The 21,358-nt window shown below is 46.9% G+C and overlaps 1 protein-coding gene across 2 annotated transcripts in view; it reads left to right on the top strand.

Annotated features, from left to right (window-relative positions):
- The first annotated feature begins 427 nt into the window (after positions 1-427).
- Ptprt (protein tyrosine phosphatase receptor type T) overlaps positions 428-21,358 on the top strand; it is a 1,035,616-nt gene continuing 1,014,685 nt past the window's right edge. For both annotated transcript variants that reach the window (XM_076849097.1, XM_076849096.1), the window contains exon 1: positions 428-515. In XM_076849097.1, the coding sequence (XP_076705212.1) occupies positions 428-515 (88 nt within the window). The remainder of the gene's footprint in view (positions 516-21,358) is intronic.

Genomic DNA, 21,358 nt, shown 5'->3' with positions numbered 1-21,358 from the left:
AGGGTGAGGCGCGTTCGCGCGTGACTGTGCGAGCCGCCCGGAGCCGACCAGCCTGGAGAGAGTGCGTGGGGGAGCCCGCGTGTGCCTGCCGCGGGCGTGTGCCAGGCGCGGGCGTGCGCGCGAGGGTGTGTGCGCGGCCGAGGCGGAGCGCCCAGGCGGGCGGGAGGCGACGGCGGCGTTAGGACTCGGGGGACACCGCCCCCCGGCCCCCGCGTCCCGCCCCCGCCCAGCCTCCCGCCTCAGTTCGCGCCGCGCCTCGGCTCGGAGCGCAGCGGCGCCGGCTCCCGGAGCCCGATTAGAGCCAGCTGGGGCGCCCAGCGGCGCGCACAGCCTGCGGCCGCGCCGGCGATGCGGGGCCGCCCCGCGCCCGCCCCAGTCCCGGCCCCGGCCCCCGCGGGAAGGGGCTGAGCCGCCCGCCGCCGCCCGGATGGCGAGCCTCGCCGCGCTCGCCCTCAGCCTGCTCCTGCGGCTGCAGCTGCCGCCGCTGCCCGGCGCCCGGGCGCAGAGCGCCGCAGGTGAGTGCGCCCGCCCGGCTCCCCTCTCCTTCCCCGATGCGCCCGGGCCCCCGCCGCGGGCCTTCCGTGGAGAAAGTTCTGCGATCTCTCCGAGGACGCAGGGCCCAGTGGCCCGAGCTCGGGTCCCAGCTGCTGGACGCGGGCCGCGGGGTGCAGGAGCGTCCTGAGCAGCGTGCTCGGCCCCGCGCGTCCCTCGGCGGCCCGCGTTCCGCCAAGTTCCTCGCTTTACTTTCCTGCCGGCCCCCGGGGCTGGAGTAACTTTCCGCGGTTGTTGCGAATATTTCCACTTGCTGCCTCCCACTTGTCGGAATCTGTCACTCGAGTGTTTGGGGCCGCGGCGAGATGAGAAGCGGCATTGGCGCCCGGGGAGAACATTCTCGCCCTGGCAGCTCGTTGGGCAGTGCGCGCGTTAACTGGGGAGGACAGGTCCCTAGCAGGCTGAGGCTGCCAGGGCGGTGGCTTTTCTTTTCTCCTCAGAGACACACAGTAAGCCCCAGTCTTTTTCAAAACATGCGGCACTCCTTAGCTTGTCCCCAAGCAAACCACCCAGGGTACCCATGGGAGTGTTTGCATTCGTGACAAACAACAGTGCCTCCACCTTACCCCGCGCCTTTTATCCGGAGTAATGGGCACCCCCTGTTAAGGCCCTTCAAGGGGAGTGGCTTTAACCTGTGAGCTTGTCTGCTCCTGAAAAGTTCATATTTGGGCTCAGTCCCTAGGAGGTAGGGGAGAAGTAGTTCCCCAGTGTGGGAGTTTGCGCTGGTGTGCTCCTAAGGCTAAGTTGACATGTGCAAAGAGACTACCACCGATGGGGTCTTACCCGTCACCAAATCCCACTGCAGTCAGCTTCCATCCACAGTCCCTGAAGAGCAGGCAGTGGAGGGTAGGAGAGATGGGAGGAGGTGATGCAGGTGTACCAAGTTCAGAAATCACCTTGAAGTTTCTTAGCCCCCTTTGGCTTGGGTGTGACCATGCTCAGCTGAGGTTGCTGGGACCACAGGGGCCGGTGGAGCTAAGCAAGCAGGACCTAGGAAGAGATTCTTTTGGAATGCTAAGCAACAGCTGTGCCCATGTATTATGGGGAGGGGCGGGGTGGGGGGGAGAAGATGAACCTGAGGGAAGTGTAACGTCTTTAAACAGGCTGCTTTTGAGGTTAAGAACTACTGTAGTGACATTCCACTGGAAATGCGTTAGTCTCCTTCTCTTGATTCTAAAATGGAAACTGAACATCAGACTTCTGTGAAGGGGCAGCCTATTTCCGTGGCTGGGAAGCAGGGCAAGGAAGACGCTCCTTGTGTGTGAAGCTGAAAGGCTGGTTTAGCAAGGAGAGGAGAGAGACAGCCCCAACACCATTCCAAAGATGGTGCACAGTCCCTGGTTTTCTCATTCTGGGATCTGGTTTTCTCATTTTAGGGAAGGAGGATGCTGGGGCAGTCCCGAGGACCTGGGTATGTTTCGTGACTCAGATTTTACTGTCCTCCAAGGCTTGGCTGGCCAATCACACATCAATAATAGCTACGGTCCCGCGGCAAAACCAAAATCAAGCGTATTCCACCTCGAGTCTCATAGTTCTTGGGTCGACAGCTCTAAAACCCGTGCGGGCTCGGGAAGCTGTCCAGGGGCTGAACGCACGAGTGTTCCGGATGCTACCGCCAGGTGGTGCTCGCCCACAACTGTTAAAATGCAAATCTAGGTGCTTTCATCTCAGGAATAGAACTTCTTTTCAATTTTTAAATGAGTAATGTGTTTATTCAGCAGCCTTTTGTTAAAACATTTAGAGAAGTGTGAGGAGCAAGCACCTTTTCTTTGTTTGCTCTTCGGAACACATGGGGAAGAAAAGCAATTGTGGAGTACAGTTTGGGAAGAAATCTACTGTTAAGGCGCCATATGTTTCTTTTGGGTTACCTGAGCTGGGCGCCTTCTGAAAACCTACTATATATTTAGCAAGTGCCTGCGTTTGTTCCCAGGGCTCCTTAAAGGAGCGGGATTAGCTTGCGCTGGGGATTTGGTGCATTCTAAACCTTATTCATTTGTAGAAATGGGGGTTTTCTGTGTATATCTATATTCTCCTTTTTGGTTTTTAATGCTAACTAAATCTCTTAAATTAGATTTTTTTCCAGGTTTCTGGATAAACGTCTGTTTTTGTAGCTACAGAAATGTTGACTTTTTAAAAAATGGACTTGTTTTATTTCTAAACACAGTCTTGTTGGAATCCAAATCTACCACAAATATGATGAATAGGTTGATTTCCTTTAAAGTATCTTATTTGAAACTTTTGGCAAGTCTGGGTAAATAATGCATTTTAAAACTCAGTGCTGTGTTTTCCATATTGCTTTGATCTGAAGAGTCCCAGTCTCGAAAGCAATTTCAATTTGTAAGCTTACATCCAAGACATAGTTGGGATGATAGGTTTCACTGTAACATGTTGGTCACGGTATCCAAAAGTCAGAAGCAGAAGCTTGTCATCAAAAGGCAATTTCCTTTTTTACTCTAACATGTGTTTCATGAGCCTCGGCAATTTTTGTAAGGAATGATAAAACAAAACAAAAAACCCCCAACAAACAAACAAACAAACAGAAACATTAAAAAAACAGCATGTTAACAGTGTGGCAAAACATGATTTGGAGTGAGGGAAGGGGGAGGCAGTTAAACAAACAGATAAGGGAGTAATTAGTCCATTTATTAGTGGGTTTCAGAATCCGTAGATTGAAGACATAACCGGATCTTAAAGGGGACCGACTGAGGTTGCAGTTGTTAGCAGTGTAGCCGTTTAACTGGATAATCACTGGCGGATACCTCTGGGGAACCGTTAGCAGTACAGTCAAATTTTACTTTCTCTTCTGGATTGCTTGATTTGTTTCCTAATAGAAGAACAATTAATGCGCAGTCCTGGCTTGGACTCTGTTCCCGCAAGAGTCACAGACACAGTAATGCAGAGCATCTTCTTGCGTTACCACTCATTATCTTTCTCCTCTACTTTAATTCCTCCCCGCTTGTCCTCACTACAGCTCCTGCAGCCTCAAGGCTGCCGGCTGAGATGGAGTCGCCTGTAGTAGTGTAACTGTCACCTTTCAGAGCTATGATCAGAGGACATTACAGCATCATTCTTTCAAGCACGGGATACTCCCATGACTCTCTGACAGTGTGTTGCTGTGGAAACTAGAGCGAGGCTGCGTTGGCAGTGGTCCTTGATAAATATTTATTGATGATGATGAAGAGATAGTGGAGTCTCAGGGCGACCAGGATGGGGGAATTTAGCTTAGAGGCAGTGGGGTTTAGAGAAAAGAGCTTTGGAGTCTGAAGCCCTTGGTTTCAATCCTGCTTCTGCCTCTGACTTACCGTGCCAGTTTGGGCAAGCCATTTATCTTCTCGGGTCCCCAGCTTCTCATCTGTAAAGTGAGGATAATTAGAGCTGCCTCGCTGGCTTCTGTGAAGACTAAGATGATGTGCACAGAGAGGATAGAAGGCTGTCCCGTGCTGAGTGGGCTCTTTGTACCAGAGGGGAGCCTTGTCTGTCGCTGGCCTTGGCGTTGGTGCAGGTACATGGGCTGGGGCCTCAGTGTTAAGCTCAACTAGGAACTGACAACAGGGTGGCTGGATTTTGCTGGTGATTTTTAGTTTTTCCCCTTTTGTGGGGCTCAATTCTCTGGAATTGCTTTTAGAGAAATTTCCATTGAAAATTTCCAACAGATGAGTAAGTTTGGCCATTCAGGGCTTTAGATAGACAATGTTTAGTTTTAAGAATTTAGATTTTTTAAAAAATATTTCTTATTGGTGCCCTGTACCTATTCAGAATAGTGGGATTTGTTGTCGTCTCATCCATGCACACAATATGACAACATATATTTTTTATTTTTATTTTAAATTTTTCATGGGGTGCCGGGGATCAAACCCAGTGCCTCATGCATGCTAGGCAAGTGTTTTAGCACTGAGCCACAACCTCAGCCCAATATGACAATATATTTTGGTCCATTTTGCTCTTGTTAATTTTTGGATTAGGACTTTTTTTTTTTAAAACACAATTGATTATGCGTTATAACACTACAGCGCTTGGGTATATCCTCTTTGCTTTCCTGCCACCCTCCTGCACACATTCTTTCTTGCTTTCAGGTTCTGTGCCAGGCCCATTGCCTTCTCTTACTGATCCTACAAATCAAGTGCCTGATGTTCTGGTGCCTGGAGAAAGGATGTGTTGTACACTTGGTAAAGACATATAGTGGGCTGTAGCAAGCAAACCAATAAAAAATCTATGAGGTTCTTGAAAACAAACCACGTTCGACAAGCGTAACAGCATTTGCAAACATATTACAGAATTGGGTCTAGGAGCCAATATCATGGAGATATTAGAAAGCAGTTGGAGTGTCTCATGACATCTTATAAAATGGATTCAAATTGGTTTGGAGAGGAAGAAAGCCACAGATTTTTTTAATGGATTACTAACAGTCAGATGCAGCCAAAGGGACAAGTGTTGATCAATAGCATTGTGTCCAGTGAGCCAGGGTGACTGGCTGGGGTCAGGGATTCAGCATCTGAATGGTCTTACTGGACATGTTTGCCTGTGAGAGGGTGAAATGGGCATGAGAATGCCATTTGTTATCTGTGGATGAGAGCTGCAGGTTCCAAAGAAGATACAGAAGGTCCCAGTGAGGCTTCTAGACAGAGACCCCAAAGGACCTGCTTGATAAGGAAAAATGAGTATCAATAAAACAGAGTGGTGGAAGGATGAGGCACCCATTGAGAAATGGTGGTCATTAGGGCCTCTTTTACCCCTAAACGTCATGCTGTTTCAGTCGGCCCGTCCTTAATGCATACATGGGGTGGGGTGTATCACTAATGAATTGAAGGGGTCTTCAGAGTTACAGACTTACCTTTTTTCCCCCCACCCTGGACTAACACATCTAATAGTCATCTAATCCACATGACTGACGTACATGTCCCCTGTGCCTGAGTGGAACCCAAAGCTTTCATATTTCTTGAATATTCAGCTTAAAATTTTTATCAGATGCTGGAGGGAATGAAGAATGATGAAGCCGCTTTGGTAAGCAGTTTGGCAGTTTCTTGAAAAACATACACTTCCTATAGGCTCCAGCAGTCCTGCTTCTTGGAATCTGCTCGACAGGAAGGAAAACATATGTCCACAGAAAGACACGAACATGAATGTTCATAGCAGCACTATCCATAGTAGCCCAGAACCAAAAACCATCCAGAGGTCCATCAGCTGGTGAATGCATCCAGGAGGATGCTACTTGTAATGGAAAGGAAGGAATGATGGACACATCCAACAGCCTGCATAAACCTCAGAAACACTGTGCTACGTGAAAGGAGGCACATGCAAAAGACTTCTCATTACATGAGCTACTCAGAAAAGGCAGATCTGTAGAGACCAAGAGCAGAGCTGTGGTCGCCCAGGGCTGTGCATGGTGGCATGGGTTTCCAGCAAGTGGACTTGAGAGAGAGAAAAAGACTTGAGAACTGGAAGGTGATGATGATTGTGTCATGATAGATTTACTGAAAATCACAGAATGATACATTGACAACCGATGAGACTTTATAGCATAAAGCTGCTAAATTTGAATTTGAGTGTGGACCTTTGTGTAGACTGAAGTATAAATTTCAACTCCCCCACGTACCTGTGAGAGTTGATAGTTCGAGTCACTGTTCTGAACCTCTGTTTCTGCATCTGTGGGGCAGAAATAGTAGCAGCTTGGTGCTGTCGGAGCTGGAGAAGATTCCTGTGAGTTGTTGAGCTTGGTCCCTGGCACAAAAATGGGCACTCAGGAGATGGCACCATGAAAACCTTATCTCTTGTCAGCTTCTAAAATAGTTTGTTGTATTTGCTACTTGCAAGGCAAATTGCCTGCTTTTTTTTTTTTTAAAGTGTCTTTAGACTGTGAATTAAATCTATAAACTTGCATTCCCCTCTCTCCTGCCCATCAATTTGGCAAAAATTTAAAAATTTAGGACTATCAAATTTTGGCAAGGATCTGAGCAATTAGGTGGCTTTGTTCACCGTTGAGTAGTGAAAATGGAAACAGCTTTTTGAGTGCTAACTTGGCAATGTCTATTAAAAATGAAGATAGGCATATTTTGCGCCCGTCCTGTTTTGGTAGGGTCTGGATTTGAGGGCGGGGGGAAGAGGATAAGACCACAAGTTTGTTTCCTTCGTCATTAAGCGGAAGATGTCCCGTCAGGAGCTGACGGAACATTTTTTGGCCTCTTGGGTTCCAATGGGAACAGCTGCTGGAGGGAAGCAAGCAGCTGCACCCAGGTTTTGTAGGGGCTTCCTTCGACCCTGGGCCAGAGCTGAGCGCTGACAGTGTGCACTGCTCTTAGAGGGAGTTTGCAAGCCTTGACCTTTCTGAGCAGCAGGAAGCTCTCCCTCACCCCCAGGAGGATGCGGCCCACGTGTCCCTGAGCACCCTCGGCTGCTTGTTTTTTTTCTGCCCACCCTTGATATGGCCTTACTCTACTGCTGTCCTAAGTCCTCCTAAAATCTGTCATGAGATCATAGCCCATTTCTGCCCGTCTTCCCGTCACTCAGGGTGAGAGGTTATACATTCATCCTGAAGGGCTCGTGCCCTGGTCTCTGTTGCTGAGAATGAATGAGTGAATTCATATCAACAAAGCAAGATTTCTGTTTTTTACAAAGTGCTTAATGTTGAACCACCCTTATGTATCTGTGGCCTTGGATGGTCTCGACTTCCTCTAATTGACTATAATTATGTTTTTTTTTTCCTGCCCAAATTATCACAGTTTGGCCAATGGGAGCTCCTCCAAACTAGGTCTAGACACCACTGCCAGACATCTTGGAGAGAATATTTTTCTATGACAACAGGCTGGAACTTCAGGCTCCCTTCTCGGTTTTTGTTTTTGACCCAAATATATAGTCAGTTTTTATTTTTAAAGAGTTCTGGGGACATCAGGATGTAGAATGTACATTTGAGGTGTTTCTTTTGATCCCTGGCCTAGAACTGGGCAAAACAGGGATTGCTGCCGGTGACAGGGATAGAAAAGGAAGACGTTTTGAAGAGCATGCGCTTATGATCATTTATCTCCCTGATTTTCTAAAGTTGGTTTGAATGTGAGAACTTAATAATTAAAAAATAATTTTGTCACGTTGTCATACTCTGTACTTAATTTAGTATATCCTTGAGGTTGATGTTAGAGTTTCCTTTTTCCTGGAGCATCTTGAGATTGGCTTCCAAGTGTACAGGTCCAGTGATGCGTCCACCTTGGTACCAACTTTTGGAAAAGAAAAAATAACCCTGAGTTTCATTACAGGGGACAGTACTAACTTTCTATTGCGGTGCAGTAAGTAACTCCCTCAAAGTTAGTGGCTTTATTATTCTCACCATTTTGGGAATCGGGTGTGGCACTGCTGGGTTTTCTGGCTCTTGAGACTCTTTCAGTCTGTGGTCAAAGTGTCCGGGGGGGGGGGTGCTGTCCACCCAGGGGAAAGAGGAGGATCTGTTTCCCAGCTTGCCGTGCGGCTGCTGGCAGGATTTGATTACTCTTGGGCTCTTACTTGAGGGCACCGTTCTCACTAGCTGTTGGCCAGAGGTTGCCCTCAGTTCTTTGCCATGTGGGCCCCCCCATGGGGCAGCTCATCGCGTAGTCACTGGCTCTGTAGAAGGAAAGGGCAGGAGACTGTGATGAGGTGGGAGCTACAATCTTTTGTAACCTACTTTTGGAAGCGACATCCACTACTTTTGCTGTGCTGTTTGTCAGAAGCAAGTCCAGCCCACACTCTGGGGGAGGGAATCACATAATGGAGCCATATTAGGGTTCTCCAAAGAAACGGAACCAACAGAATATATCATAGGATGTATAATAGGATACGTGTGGGATCCATAATAGGATATATAATGTAGGTTTATTGAAGGTATTGGCTCACACAGTTCTGGAGACTGACCAGTGCCAGCTGTGTGATCTGCTGCTATCAGCTGAGGCCTTGGGAAGGTTGATGGTGTAAGTCTTAGAGTTGGTGGGGGGGAGCTGTTGGTGTAAGTCCTGGTCTATCAGAGAGTCTAAGAACTGAAGCACGGATACCTTGGGGCAGGAGATGAGGGATGGCCCAGCTCAGGCAGAGTTCTTTTCAGGCCTCTGTGGACTGGATGATGTCCACTCACAACGGGGAGGGCCGTCTTCTGTACTTGGTTTACCAGTGCAAGTAAGTGAGGTTTTGCCATCAATCTAAGCATCCCTGAGTCCATCAAGTGGAGTCACACAGTTAACCATCACAGGTATGGATTCCAGACTTCAGGGATCATTGGGAACCATTTCAGAGGGTCAGATGGAGGAGAAATACAAACATAACCTTCCGAGTGTATTGGAATCTTTTAATTCTTTTCATTTGTGGGGAGTATACCAGTGGCAGCTTGATGTGAATCTTGTTTGAAGGGATCTTTGAGTAGAGAGACTTATTGTCTCAGAATTGATTTAACGTAATTTTTTAAAAGAAAGTTAATCAGAAGACTTTATCAAAGTAAATGTAAATTAATATGAAGACCATTAGATAACTTTTAAAACTTGGACCCTCCCTCAAGTTGAAGTACTATGGTGTTTTTGTAAGAATGAGAATTTTTACCCTAGTGTCTAGATTCCATAAGAATCAGTTTCTAAAAAGCAGCTATAGATGAGGGGCATTATTTAATCTCACCAAAAATGAGTATTTTGTTACATTTAGATATCCTGAGTTTTAAAATTAGCACTTGTGTTCAACCTTTCTGACTCATTTCTCATTTTTTCCCTATTGTCTCACACACACACACACACAAACTGACATAGAGGATTCAGTGAGTTACAGCAGCTGGAAGGCTTAGTGTAAACATGCAGATTATCCTAGAGATCAAAGCCTGTCCCTTGGAACCCTGGGTGTGACCACAGGGGTGCCATCATCCCGAGGAATCACAGTTGCAGCATGTTGTTAGGGTAACTGTGCTTGGAACCCTACAAGGTCCTCCAGGAAAGATGCTTTGTTAAAATCCAGATGGGCCGGCCTGACCCTGGACTTTCTGGAAGGTTCCTTCTCCAGGAATTTACCAGTTTTCCCAGATTCACCATCTGTGTGGCGGGAGATGGTGTCAGAGGTCCCCTCATTATTGACTAGGCAGTGCCTGAATTTAAGCAGGAAAATCACATCTTTATGATGGTCCCAACCCCAGGACCTGAGGAGCCATTTCCACAAGGTGACCTTGGGGAAGAATTACTCCAAAACAGACTGGGTGTGTCTCTGTGATCCTTGCAGACGGGCAAACACTTTCACTTCAAGAGGCTTGGCGTTTAGAGAAGTTTCTTGTTTACTAACTGTCCCCACCCAGGCCCTGATAAATCTGACTGTTGGGTGCAAGGTACCCTTTCTGATATGAGGAAGGTGGGGGCGTAATGTTTCTAGGTGTCTAGGTCGGGCTTGTTGCATGTGGTTGTGTGCCACTTGCACAATGGTACATAACAGGCCTGGGTCAAGGACCTTGCTCCGCTCTGCTGTACCAGTTTTGAGTTCAAAGCCTTTTCTGTGCCTGGTCCTTCTCTTATTTTTAGTTCCAGAGCTCCTGGATGTCTTAACTGTTAATCTTTGCTTTTTCTTTCTTTTTTTCTCTCCCCTAAAACGTTTCCTGTAGCTGACATTGTCCATTTATCATCTCTTCTAATTTTGCATTGTTTTTTCACCTTTTATTATAGGAAATGAGTATATTGGTGGGGTGTGTGTGTGAGGGGGGTGGTTTTCCAGTTTAGAAATGGAGACTTTTAAGCCAAGGTTCTACACGGTCTCAAATCAGGATGGGGATGGGAGGAATGATCAGTTATTTTCCCAAAGCTTCTAGCCCTCAAGAACCTGGGCGTCTCGCCAGCTCCTCCCTGTATCTCGGCTGGCTCTAGTTCAGGATGGTTATCTTCCCTAAACAAAATTGTCTGGAACAAAGCAGAGGCCAGCTCTCTAATGCTTAGGTTGCATTGTCTTGAGGCCATTTTAATTAGGTTTACTAAGGAACTGTGGAACCTACGGAAAGAGAGGAAACGTCTAGTTTTTAACTATTAAGACCCTCCACTTCCATATGCAAACCCCTTAACTAAATCTAGGTACTGCACCAACCTTGCGTCTAACAGAAGTTTAAAAAGTGTTGTTTTTTAGGGGGAGGGTGCAGTGAGGGGTGAGTGTGGGCTTATCAATTTCAGTTTTCCAGTTAAAGTAAGTCCTTTAAATGTTTCTCTCAGAGGGCTTCAAGTACCAAAGTAGTATTTCTGGGACTTGATCCTCTCAACACTGTTTTTGGTGGAGAAATGCAATTAATTTGAGCAAATTTCAGAGTTCCAAGGTCATTGCTACCTATAAAAAGTGTATACCTATTTTATAACAGAATTTCTTCATTTAAAACTGTAGCTTGGGACAAGTCTCACTGGTCACTTTTAAAGTGAAGGCGATGGACTTGGCTTTCTCACTTCTCTGTACCCCTTTCCCACATGTAACACATTTAGTGTGCATCCACATTTCCTTGTGTAGAGTCTATTTTGCTACTGCTTCTGAGAGAATTGGCCTAGTGAGCCTTGAAGTATTTCTCAGTTGGAATCGTGTTTCCTCTCACCTTCAAAATCTCAGCAACTGTCATTTGTCCTTGAAAAGTTGCTGACCACCTCTGGAGCTCTAGGGGTCCTTGGTACCTCCCTTATTCCAGATAACCTTTTCCGGTGTTGATCACGGAGGATTCTTTTGTGATCCATAGATTTTTGACTCAAATCTCAGTCATTTCTACCTTTTAGGTTTTACCTTTTTTTTGGAGATCCTTAGACTTATTCCTTGTTTTACCTTACTAGACTATTCCAGGAATTTTGCCTTGGCTTATAGCCATTGGCTAGGACAACTTTTATCTTATGTTAGGTCCTGGTGGTTTGAGGAAGAGGAACATTGGATACATTTCACTGGATTCAGCTCTTGCTCCCAAAATGCTTATATTTTAGGAAGTTTCAACTTATTGTTTTCTACTTTGGCATTCTGGTCCTTGTCCAAAATCTGTCTGGTTTGGTGGGCTGTTTGTGTCTACCCCACTTCTGATACCAATAGCATAATTTTGGATAGGTTACTGATTATTTAGCAGAGACCTTGTAGGTACTCCCAAACTGCTATAAGTTCTTGATTTATTTAACCAAAAAAATACAGGATGTCATAGAAGCAGGTGACCCACACAGGCCAATGTAGACAGAGTCTATCTGGACTTGGCCTTTTCTGGCCTCTTGGCTCACTGATGGTGAGCATAGTTGAGGAAACATCCCCACTGGCCTAATCCTGCTTGTACACAGTCACCTCCCAATTTTTGCCATGCCACTGCCCTTGTGTGTCACCATCTTGGATGACAATCTGCCAGTAATCTGAACATCTTTTAAAGGAATTTATCCAAATATCAGTCTCTTCTGGTTTATGAGCCAAACTCGGCCTCTTCAAGGCCCCATCCTCTCCTGTGGGAAGAAAATAGAGCTGATTTTAGGGATGGAACAATCCAATAGATCGATATTGATGATCACATTGTGGATGACTATGTCAGCACAGAAGCAGATGGGAGTCTGCGTCTTAGAGGAATCACTAACATGCTGGGTAGAGGATATTTTAGCTAGGTTGTAGTCTATTTTATTTGGGAGTATACTTTGAGGAATGTCAAAATTAGTGGATAATTCTTGATAGGGAGGAACATACATGTTAATTGTGCCTCTGTTTGTAATAGTTCTGCATTTAAATTATTCTCTTAAAACAGTGACACCCTTGGAGTTTAAGATTTCCTAGTTGGGTATGAATGATAGGGATTTTTAAAAAAAGATGTTTACACTGTTTTCTTCAGTCCTCTTTGCAAAACAAATTTGTATTTTGTTTTCCATGCATGGTTTGTAATGAGGATTTCTTTGGGGGGAATTCTAGGATGTCTGGTCTGCTGTGTCTGGTTAGGAGGGAATTAGGGAATTGTGTTGTGGACACATGGAGGCATCTGACAGGTGTGCCCCAGGTCCCTGGAGGGGTTTGTGCCAGGTTCAGTCTCTGTTTTCTTCCTACATCCACTTCTCTCTCTAGGGACCTCCCCAGGCCAGCACTTCATTGCCTCCCAAGAAATAGCAGAGTTTCTTTCTTGGGACAGTCTCTGGCTCTGGGGTCAATTTGAGTCCTCAGAAAGGCACATATGACGCAGAGGGATAATGTTGCGTAGTCTTCCCCGTGTTTAGAGATGCCATGGTCCTGAGCAGTTTTCCCATCTGGGAAACGATGTGGTGACCTTTGTGTTTCCTAGGGACTGGAATTCTAGGTCTCTAACATTTATTTTTCTTGAAAAGGAAATCACTTGAGATCTATGGTAAAAGTTAAATATGTTAAAAATCCACTTTTCCCAATTAATTGATCAATTTGTTTTTTTGATACCACCTCTAGTTTTTTCAAAAGGGATGAGTTGTGGAACTGGGGGACAAGGATGAGCTGGGACCAGGACATAACACAGAGTCTGTTTCTAAGATTGTTCATTTCCAACAGTCACTCCATTAGAATAGTCCCAATTAGACTGCGACAGAAGGGATTTTTGCTCCCCTGGGATGAAGATTTCTAAACCCCCAAAGCACACATTTGCCTTCTGTTGGAATGAAAAGCGGAAAATAGAAGGAGATGTCAAATCATTTGGTGAGATGATGGATGATAGAGGGATAATAGGAACCAGATTAAAAAGTTATGAGAAATGCAGGTGCACCAGGCTGTGTCTGTAGAGCGTGAAGGATTCAAACACAACACCCAGGGAATAAATTTCTGGAGGTGAAGTGACTACCAAGGAGGGAACACTGTCACCATGCATGTAAAGCAGGTGCTTGGAAGGAGCCGGACACTCTTCAGGGGCTTCACTAATTGTCACTCATCCAGTCTCCATAACAGTCTTGTGATGTGGGTACACTTATCATCAAAACTGGAGGACAAGGTGGCAAAGGAGGGAGCCCAGGGCCACAAGAGGAGTGAGTGGCAGAGCCAGGACTGGAACCCAAGTGACTCGATGCTGGGGTTTCTGTCCTCAGCCACCGCTTTCTGCTCTTCCTCTGATTGGCTTTGTGGCACCTGTTGTGCTGAAGTCATACTTACGGGAAAACTTTGGTCCTATTTGAAATTCTGGGGTGGAAAGCCTTCTTCTTTCAGAAACTTCCATGAGAATTCTAAGACTTCATTTAATCCTCGTGACGATCCCTCGAGGCAGGCACCACACTCCCCTGTGTCAGATAAGAGAACTGACTTCCTGCAAGTTTAAGGCCTTGGCCACAGTCACACTGTGGCTGTCTGATGTCAGAGTCCAGGTTCTTAGTCACCATGTGATGCTGATTTTTAGGACAAGATGAGCTATGTGGGGGGGAGCTGTCTTTGCAGAAAAGAAGCCCATCACTCCTGCAAGTGGGTCTCAACCACCCTGGCCTCAAAAGAGGAGAATTCTGTGCAGAGAATCCTCCCCTGTCCTGGAACAGAGGTCAGACCCCTAGACATGGCTGCCACTGATTCTACTCAGGGCTCAGGAGATGAAGGTGCTCTATCTCAGGACCCAAGATGGTGGTCTTCAGACCTCCAGGGCTTTAGCATGCACAGCATTTTAGGAAAGTGTTTGTTATTTGGCTGGAAATTTATTGAGTCCCTTTAACCCCTTCTGGATTGGAGACAGAATTACTTTTCCACTTCTACAAATGAGAAATTGAGGCTGAAGCTCCTAAGTGAGGTTGCCTTTGGATTTGTAAAAGGCATCAGGTGTTGGATATTATGGATTTTGCTGCAGGGATCTCTGATTCTGAGACATCTGAGCCTGCATAGTGTCCCCTCTGATTTTCCAAAGGCACCAAGTCACCATTACTCTGGGCTTTTTCTGGGTATGCCCTGCAACAAAGAGCACGTAGGTCCCCCTCTCAGTGTCAACTTTGTAGGTTTCAGACTTGGCCCCTAATTTGTTCTTTTGCTTCTGGGCTTCCTTGAGGAATAAAGTCTGGCAGAGGTGGGCTCTACCTCTGTCATGAAGGAAATCACCTGGTGCCTAAGAATGTAGTCTCTGATCTCAGACTTTGTGGGCTCAAGTCAGTGCTTGGCTAATTCATAAGCTGTATGACCTTGAACAAGTTCCTTGAGTCCTCTGAGCTCCAATTTGATCATCTGTGAAATTAGGCTAATAGGAGTAACTTGCTTGTAGGGTGTTTGTTGGAAATCAGTGAGGTGATGTATATAACATGCTCAGCACGGGGCCAGGCTTTTGGAAAGTGCTCAGTGACTGGCGTCTGTTCTTGATTGTAACTCTATTGCTAGGATCTCAGCAGAGGCCTCATTAATGCAAGAAAGCTTGAGTACATGGCTGGGAGACCAGTTGTCCCGATTTGCCCAGGGTGGAGGTATTTCCAAGGATGTGGGACCTTCAGGGACTAATGAAAACCTAGGAATGTTCCAGGCACATAGGGCGAGCGGTTCCTCCAGGGCCACAGAGCTCTCTTCACAGTGGTCTTGCTTGCTGTGTATGCTGTGCAGGTTCTGCTAATTGCATGGGCAATTCATAGCCAAAAGATGATGCGATATTTGACCTGCATTTTGTAGATGCTACTTGAGGAAGAAGTAGAAAAGGTTCTTTTTAGTTTCAGGAAGACATCACCCCTAGAGCTGCTGTCTAGGGCCTCCTGGTGGTACATCTTTCTTGATAGAAAACAGAATTCAACTCCAGTGTGTTGAGAGACTTTCACAGAGGGACAATCCAAGGGGGTGTGTGTTGAGGTTAAAAGAACCCACCAGGGATGCTGAGGCACCTGGAGACGAGGACCAGAGAGAAGGCTTCGGCACCCTTTAATTTGGAAAGGGGCTGGGGAGGGAGTTGTGTTGGTGGACTCTTCCTCTGCACTGTTCTGAGTTCCCAGAGGTGGTGCGACCTCGACTCTTTTGCCCTTTTGGTTTGCAGTTGAGTTTAGCAGATGAGGAGCATCTGCGTCTGATAGGAAGTTGTAGGGCAGGAGAAGAGGATTGGGGGATTTGTCCTGTTTCCTTCCCGCCTCACTGTTTTCTGAAATGGCTGCATTCCTCAATGGTAGAGGTTCTCAACGAGTGGTCCCTGGACCAGCAGCAGCAGCATCACCTGGGAACATTTGAGAGATGTAGACTTTGGACTCTACCCCAGACTCAGTGAATCAAAACTTCTGGGGTGGGGCCCAGACATTTGGGTTTAAACATTCCCCTAGCAGATGACTCTGATGAATGTGGAAATTTGAGAGAACTAGTCTAGAGAGCAAAGGTGACCCTCAGTCAATCCTGGGTGGGGCCTTTGGCCAATCAAAACATTTCCCTGGTTATGTAATGAATCTCAATTTTCTGGATGGGTTTTAGAGTTTATTGCTCTTCATCAGCAAAAACTAATAATATGACTTGATTTTTTTTTCTATAACCTCTGGGGATATTTTCATCCCTGTTTGAACTGGCTTTGGGGTCAGACTACTTGGGATCCTTTATTCTCTGTGTCCTTGGGAAAATCAGTGAACCTCTCAGAGCCCTTCATTTCTTTATCAAAAAATGAGGACAGCAGTGCTTATCTCATTAGATGATTGTGAGCACAACATGAAGTAACCTTTGGAAAAAGGTGAATAAACATTGTTAAAGCTCTTACCGTTTTTAATATGCATTTTCTCTGCATATCAAACATGGCCATGGTCTCTTGTGGGTTAGACACACAGATGCATGTCCCTCTCTGTAGATAGGCACCAGATGGGGTTCTATACAGAAGCAGTAAATGGCAACACTGGGCATTGTGTAAAAACCCCTTTCTTATCTTATCTGGAGTCTGTGATTTAGAAGACTCACCTTCTAATGTACTATGCAGAACCTAAAAGAAGCCAAAGAGCCTCTGACCAGCTCAGAGCTGCTGATCACACCCAGAGCCCTTGCATTTCCTCCAAGGGGAGCCCCTTGACTCTCCTCCAGTGGCTGGAAATTCTTGCTATGCTGTACAGAACTTTTTTTTTTTTAAATAAACTTTTAATAACTTTTTATCTGATTTCCCAAGTTCAGAAGGTTTAGGAGAGGGAGACCTGCTATTCCAGGGAGGTAGGCCGGCAGTGGTGGTAAATAAAAGGAGCAGTGGCCCAGAAGCAGCAGCAGTGAAATCTCAATAAACTCGGTAACTGGAGCTGCAGGGTCTGTGGGCCTGGGGACTCAGCTCCTTGGAAGCCCATGGAGGCTCCACCTTATTGCTTTGCTGAAGATCTAGTGGCCGTCTCCAGGATTATGATGTCAGGAGGAAACACTGGTGTGGACTCTTAGTCCAATAACTGGGTTTTTACAGATGGCCTGGAGTTATAAGAAAGGGCTCCATTGTTTTCTCCAGTCCCAATGATTCTGTGTTTACGATGCTTTATTTCTAGGCCTATCATTTCGTTTAAAGCCTCGCTCTTCACCAGTGCCGCCACCCTCTGCAGAGAGGAGGCTGGGTCTCGGGGGGGATTGAAGGACCCACCAGAGGCCACACACTTGTTTCTGTTGAGGTTCTGAACCCGGGTGCACACCAAGCATGGCGGAGGGCAGGGAAGTGTGGGGAACACGTAGAAAGGTTTGCACAAAGGCTCTGTGAGCGTCTGCTGTGGTGGTTAGTGTGAGGCCTTCAACCTGAAGAAGCTTGGATTCGAGTGTCTGGAGTAGTAAGCTGAGTTAAGGGATAACCCCTAACTCCCGGGAAGGCTTCTCCAACAGAAAGTCACGTTTTCTTGGGAGTCCCTGGAGTGAAGGCTCAGAGGGTGGATGAGCAGGTAAAAGGGAAGGCGTGAGCCCGGGGAGAGGAGAGAGGGAGCTGGGGTGGCGTTGGAGGATGGCTGTGGGCAGAGGAGGCGACCCGGAGGGGCTGGAGAGGAAGGGCTGCTGCTTCTCTTTCTCTGACTTCTTTGATTTTGTGAACTAACTCTTCAGGGAACAAGTTCACAGCCTAGGCTCCTACTTAGAAATAACTTTTATTTTCCTTGGGAAATTCGTGCAGCCGTAGGGAATAATCCTGTGGAAGAGACTTTGATAACAGATAATGAGACAACAGGTGTCAGAGGTTAACCCCTGTCTCTGGGTGCGAGTGGGATCTAGAAAGTCTGGGGAGGTCCTAACTCAGAACCTTCCAGCTGCTTCCCAGTGTGAGGTGGGGCAGGGCAGCGGGGTGCTGACATTAACTCTCCCTCCTGGATTTAGAGATAGCTGTGGCCTGGTTTGATTTTTCTTCTTTGTCACTTGCATCATAGAGGAGATTTGGCAGTTGACCTCCTTTTTGTTGGAGGAGAGGGCTACAGGTTGGGTTCATGCAGTGGTTCTTCAGAGGAAATCCTTCTCTAGAAGGGGATTGGGAGGGAGGGAGGGAGGGAGGAGGAGGATCACCAGGCAGTGATGGGAGGTGAAATCTATCAACTTACGCTGTGTCCATGTGCAAATATGCTACAAGGAATTTGTGTGTGTGTATGTATATATAATTATAATGCACTAATTAACCTAGTAATAATAATAGTAGTAAATCAGTGGAGTGCAGCAAGCAGGTCAGGGAAGGGCGTTGGGGAGGGAAAGGGAAGATACTGGGGAATGAGATTGATCAAATTACGTTCTGTGCATCTGTGAATAAGGCATAATGAACCTCACTATTATGTGTAATTATAACGCACCCATAAGAAATACATCAAAAAATAACGAAAATGAAAGGAAGGAACCCACCTCTGTTAGATCTGGGAAGGCTGACGATAATGTAGCTGTGCAGAAAGTTGACGTCATGTGACTCCGGGATGAGGATGACTTGAGAAATTCAAATTGAAGTGACAGTTTGGACCCTGTGTGTGTTAGCTCCTGCTGCAGAGCAGATTGCCGCCAGGGTAGCCGCTTAGCACGGCCCACGTGGCATCCCACTGTTTCCGTGGGTCGGTCGTCTGAGCATGGCTTAGCTGAGTCATTTGCTGTAGGGTCTCAAAGGCTGCTGTCCGCTGGGGCTTTGGTCTCATCTGAAGGCTGCACTGGGAAGGGACCCATCTCCAAGATCATGGAGCTGTTGACAGTGTTGTTATCTTGCAGGTTGCTGGACTGAGGGGCTTGGTTCCCCAGGGCTGTTGGCAGAGTTGCCCTCAATTCTTTGCCACGTGGATCTCTCCAGCATAGTGCTTCCTTCATCTCCCCAGCCAGGGGACAGTCTGTCAGCACGGAAGTCAGTCTTAGGCAGCCTAACCCACCCCCTTTACCATGTCCTGCTGGTTAGAAGGTAGTCGCTAGTCCAGCCCACACTCAAGGGGAGGGGATCCACACGGAACTGAGGATTCCAAGGCAGGGGTCTCTGGGGGCCATCTTGGAGTCTGCCACAGACTCACATCTCAAAACACTTCTTTTGCCTTCTCGAGAGTCTTGGAATAAATAGCTTTGTTTCTATAGTATGGGAAGAGTTGAAATTTAACTAAGAAACAGAAATGGAAAGTTCTGAGATTTGATCTGGTTTCTAATTATGTTAATTAACTTATCCAGGGTATTACAGAGAGTTGGGAGTGCATGACTTCCTTTCACTATCGGTATAACCCTGAGAAGTAGTCATTACCTATTTCTTGGGATAGGTGAAGGAACATAGATTGAGAACAACCTTGATCCTGTCCAAGCTCATGAGGGTTGAGAGCAGTTGGATTCTTAGGAGATCAGAGGTATTGAGGGTAAGGACTTTGTTGGGATGACCAACATGGTGGCACTTCCTATCTGCTGGAGCTGGGTCACTGAGCTTAGTAGAATGTTAAGATGTCAGGTACAGCATGGGTAGACATGAAGGTCAAGACTCCAGAGAGGACAGGACACAGGAAGTAGGAATTTAGGAGGGGGGCCGTCTGGGGGAAACACAGGGAAGCCCAAAAAGGCCAAGTCTGTCTTGCATAAGGTAGAGTTGGGGAAGCTGGACTCCTTTTATTGTTCATTTATGCTCCCGGTGTTGAACGTGGACTTTACAAAACCATCGGAAGCCATGGTACTCTATTTTCTGCCAACTGCGAGGCCCGTTTCCCTCCCACCCTTTGTATGCCCAGCGCTGATTGACTTTAGTTTCCTCTGATGTGGTAAATATGAGTGGAAAGTGGGAACGTGGAACGTATTACCAGCGCCTGTGGTAATGCGTCAGAAGCAGAGATGGAGCCCGTCCGGGGTGCACAGAGTGCTGACTGTTGGTGACAGGTCAGATGACTCTGATGAAGAAATGAAATGCCACGGCCTGCAGGACATGCTGGGAACGTCCCCTTCATTCATGTTTAGTGACGGAGGAGAGTGGGAAATCTTCCCAGTTGTGGACTGAGAGCCAACATTGGTGAAAAGGAAGAGTTCCCGGGGTTCGAACGCAGAGAGAACCCAGCAGGTCCAGAGAGCCCCCGGCTCCCGAGTCCACAGTCAAGAGGACACTGTTCCTTTCCCTATTGACACACTTTCCGAGGAAGTTGATGACACCATCAGAATCGCCACACAGCTGCCAAGGTAACTTATTAAAAGCGTAAATCAGACCACGTCCCTCCCCTGTTTCAAGCTGCGTCTTTTGCCCTTAGAATAAGTGAAACCCAAGGCGCAGCCATTGCTTATCGCCTGCAAGATCTGGCTCCCTATGACGGCCTTGGACCCCTCTTCCCATTCACAGCCCGGGGGATGGCAAACCGCATCCCACAAGCCACACGAGGCCCTCCACCTGTTAGCGTATGGCCTGGAGTGAAGAACTGGCTTTTACATCTTTCATGGGTGGATGATGAATCAAAAGAAGAAGAGTGATTTGTAGCACATGAGGATTACGTGGAATTTAGATTTCGGTGTCTATAAAGAGAATTGTATTGGAACATTACAGTCCATTCATGCTCTCTGTGGTGGCTTTCCTGTCACAGTGTGGAACTGAGTAGTTGAAAGGAAACCATTTGCCCTACGAAGGCCAAAGTCACTCTGATTTGACCCTTCACAAAAAAGGCTATTGACTCCTCTTGAGTCACCTTGGGTTTCTTTTTTCCTTCCTTAACAATGAAACCTGTGCCAACCTCAGGGCCTTTGCTCTGGCCATTCTCTCTACTTGGGACATTCTTCCTTTTCAATTTCAGCTCAAGTTTCTCTACTTCCTATCCATATCTGCTTGGGTATGTTGATAGGTCAACAGTCGTCTGGATTCATTTCTTTTGTTAGTTTGTTTCTCCCACTGAAGTGTTAGGCAGTTCTGTGCTGCTCATCTCCTGTAAAGCACCTGGCATGTGCGGGTGCCTATCAGTGTTGACAGACTGGGGAACGAGTGGAGGCTATGCTGACTCCAGCTTGCTCCTCGGCCTTGTGCAGACTCACTGTCCCACAGACTTGCTCTCCACAGTACAAGTGTCATTTCCAGGAGGCTGAGGTCATTGGAACTTAAGGCAAGGCATTCCAAAATTAATTTAAATTTTTTGATATTTTAAATAACATCAAATATGAGTGATTCACCTGGCACTCAGAGGGTGGGGCAGTGGGGCATTAAGCTGTCATGAGGGTTTCATGATTTATAAACTCCTCTCTCCAGAGTCACCGTTCAGTTTCACTCTGATAGCACAGAAGGATCTGGATATTTTGAACCCTGAACACTCACTTTGCAGCTCAATCTTAGCAGCCCATTTCCTGAAAGGGAGACTGAGGAATGGGTGTATTTATCTCTCCTCCTCCTTTCCTCTTCCCCTTTTTCGCAATCACAAGGACATGCATGAGACAGACATGTTGATGGTGGACACGTTGTTGGGTGGCTTTCCCCTGAAGATGCTTGTCCGGTGCAGGGGGCACAGGGCTGTCCACGTCACAGTGAGGACCCGCCACTGCCTGGTGCACAGCCTGCTCTTCTCCTGGTTGCTGCGCG

This window comes from Callospermophilus lateralis, chromosome 3, assembly GCF_048772815.1.
Source record: "Callospermophilus lateralis isolate mCalLat2 chromosome 3, mCalLat2.hap1, whole genome shotgun sequence".
Taxonomy (NCBI): Eukaryota; Metazoa; Chordata; class Mammalia; order Rodentia; family Sciuridae; genus Callospermophilus; species Callospermophilus lateralis.
Note: the sequence above shows the minus strand (reverse complement) of the source record. Positions and strands in the feature narration are given on the sequence as shown.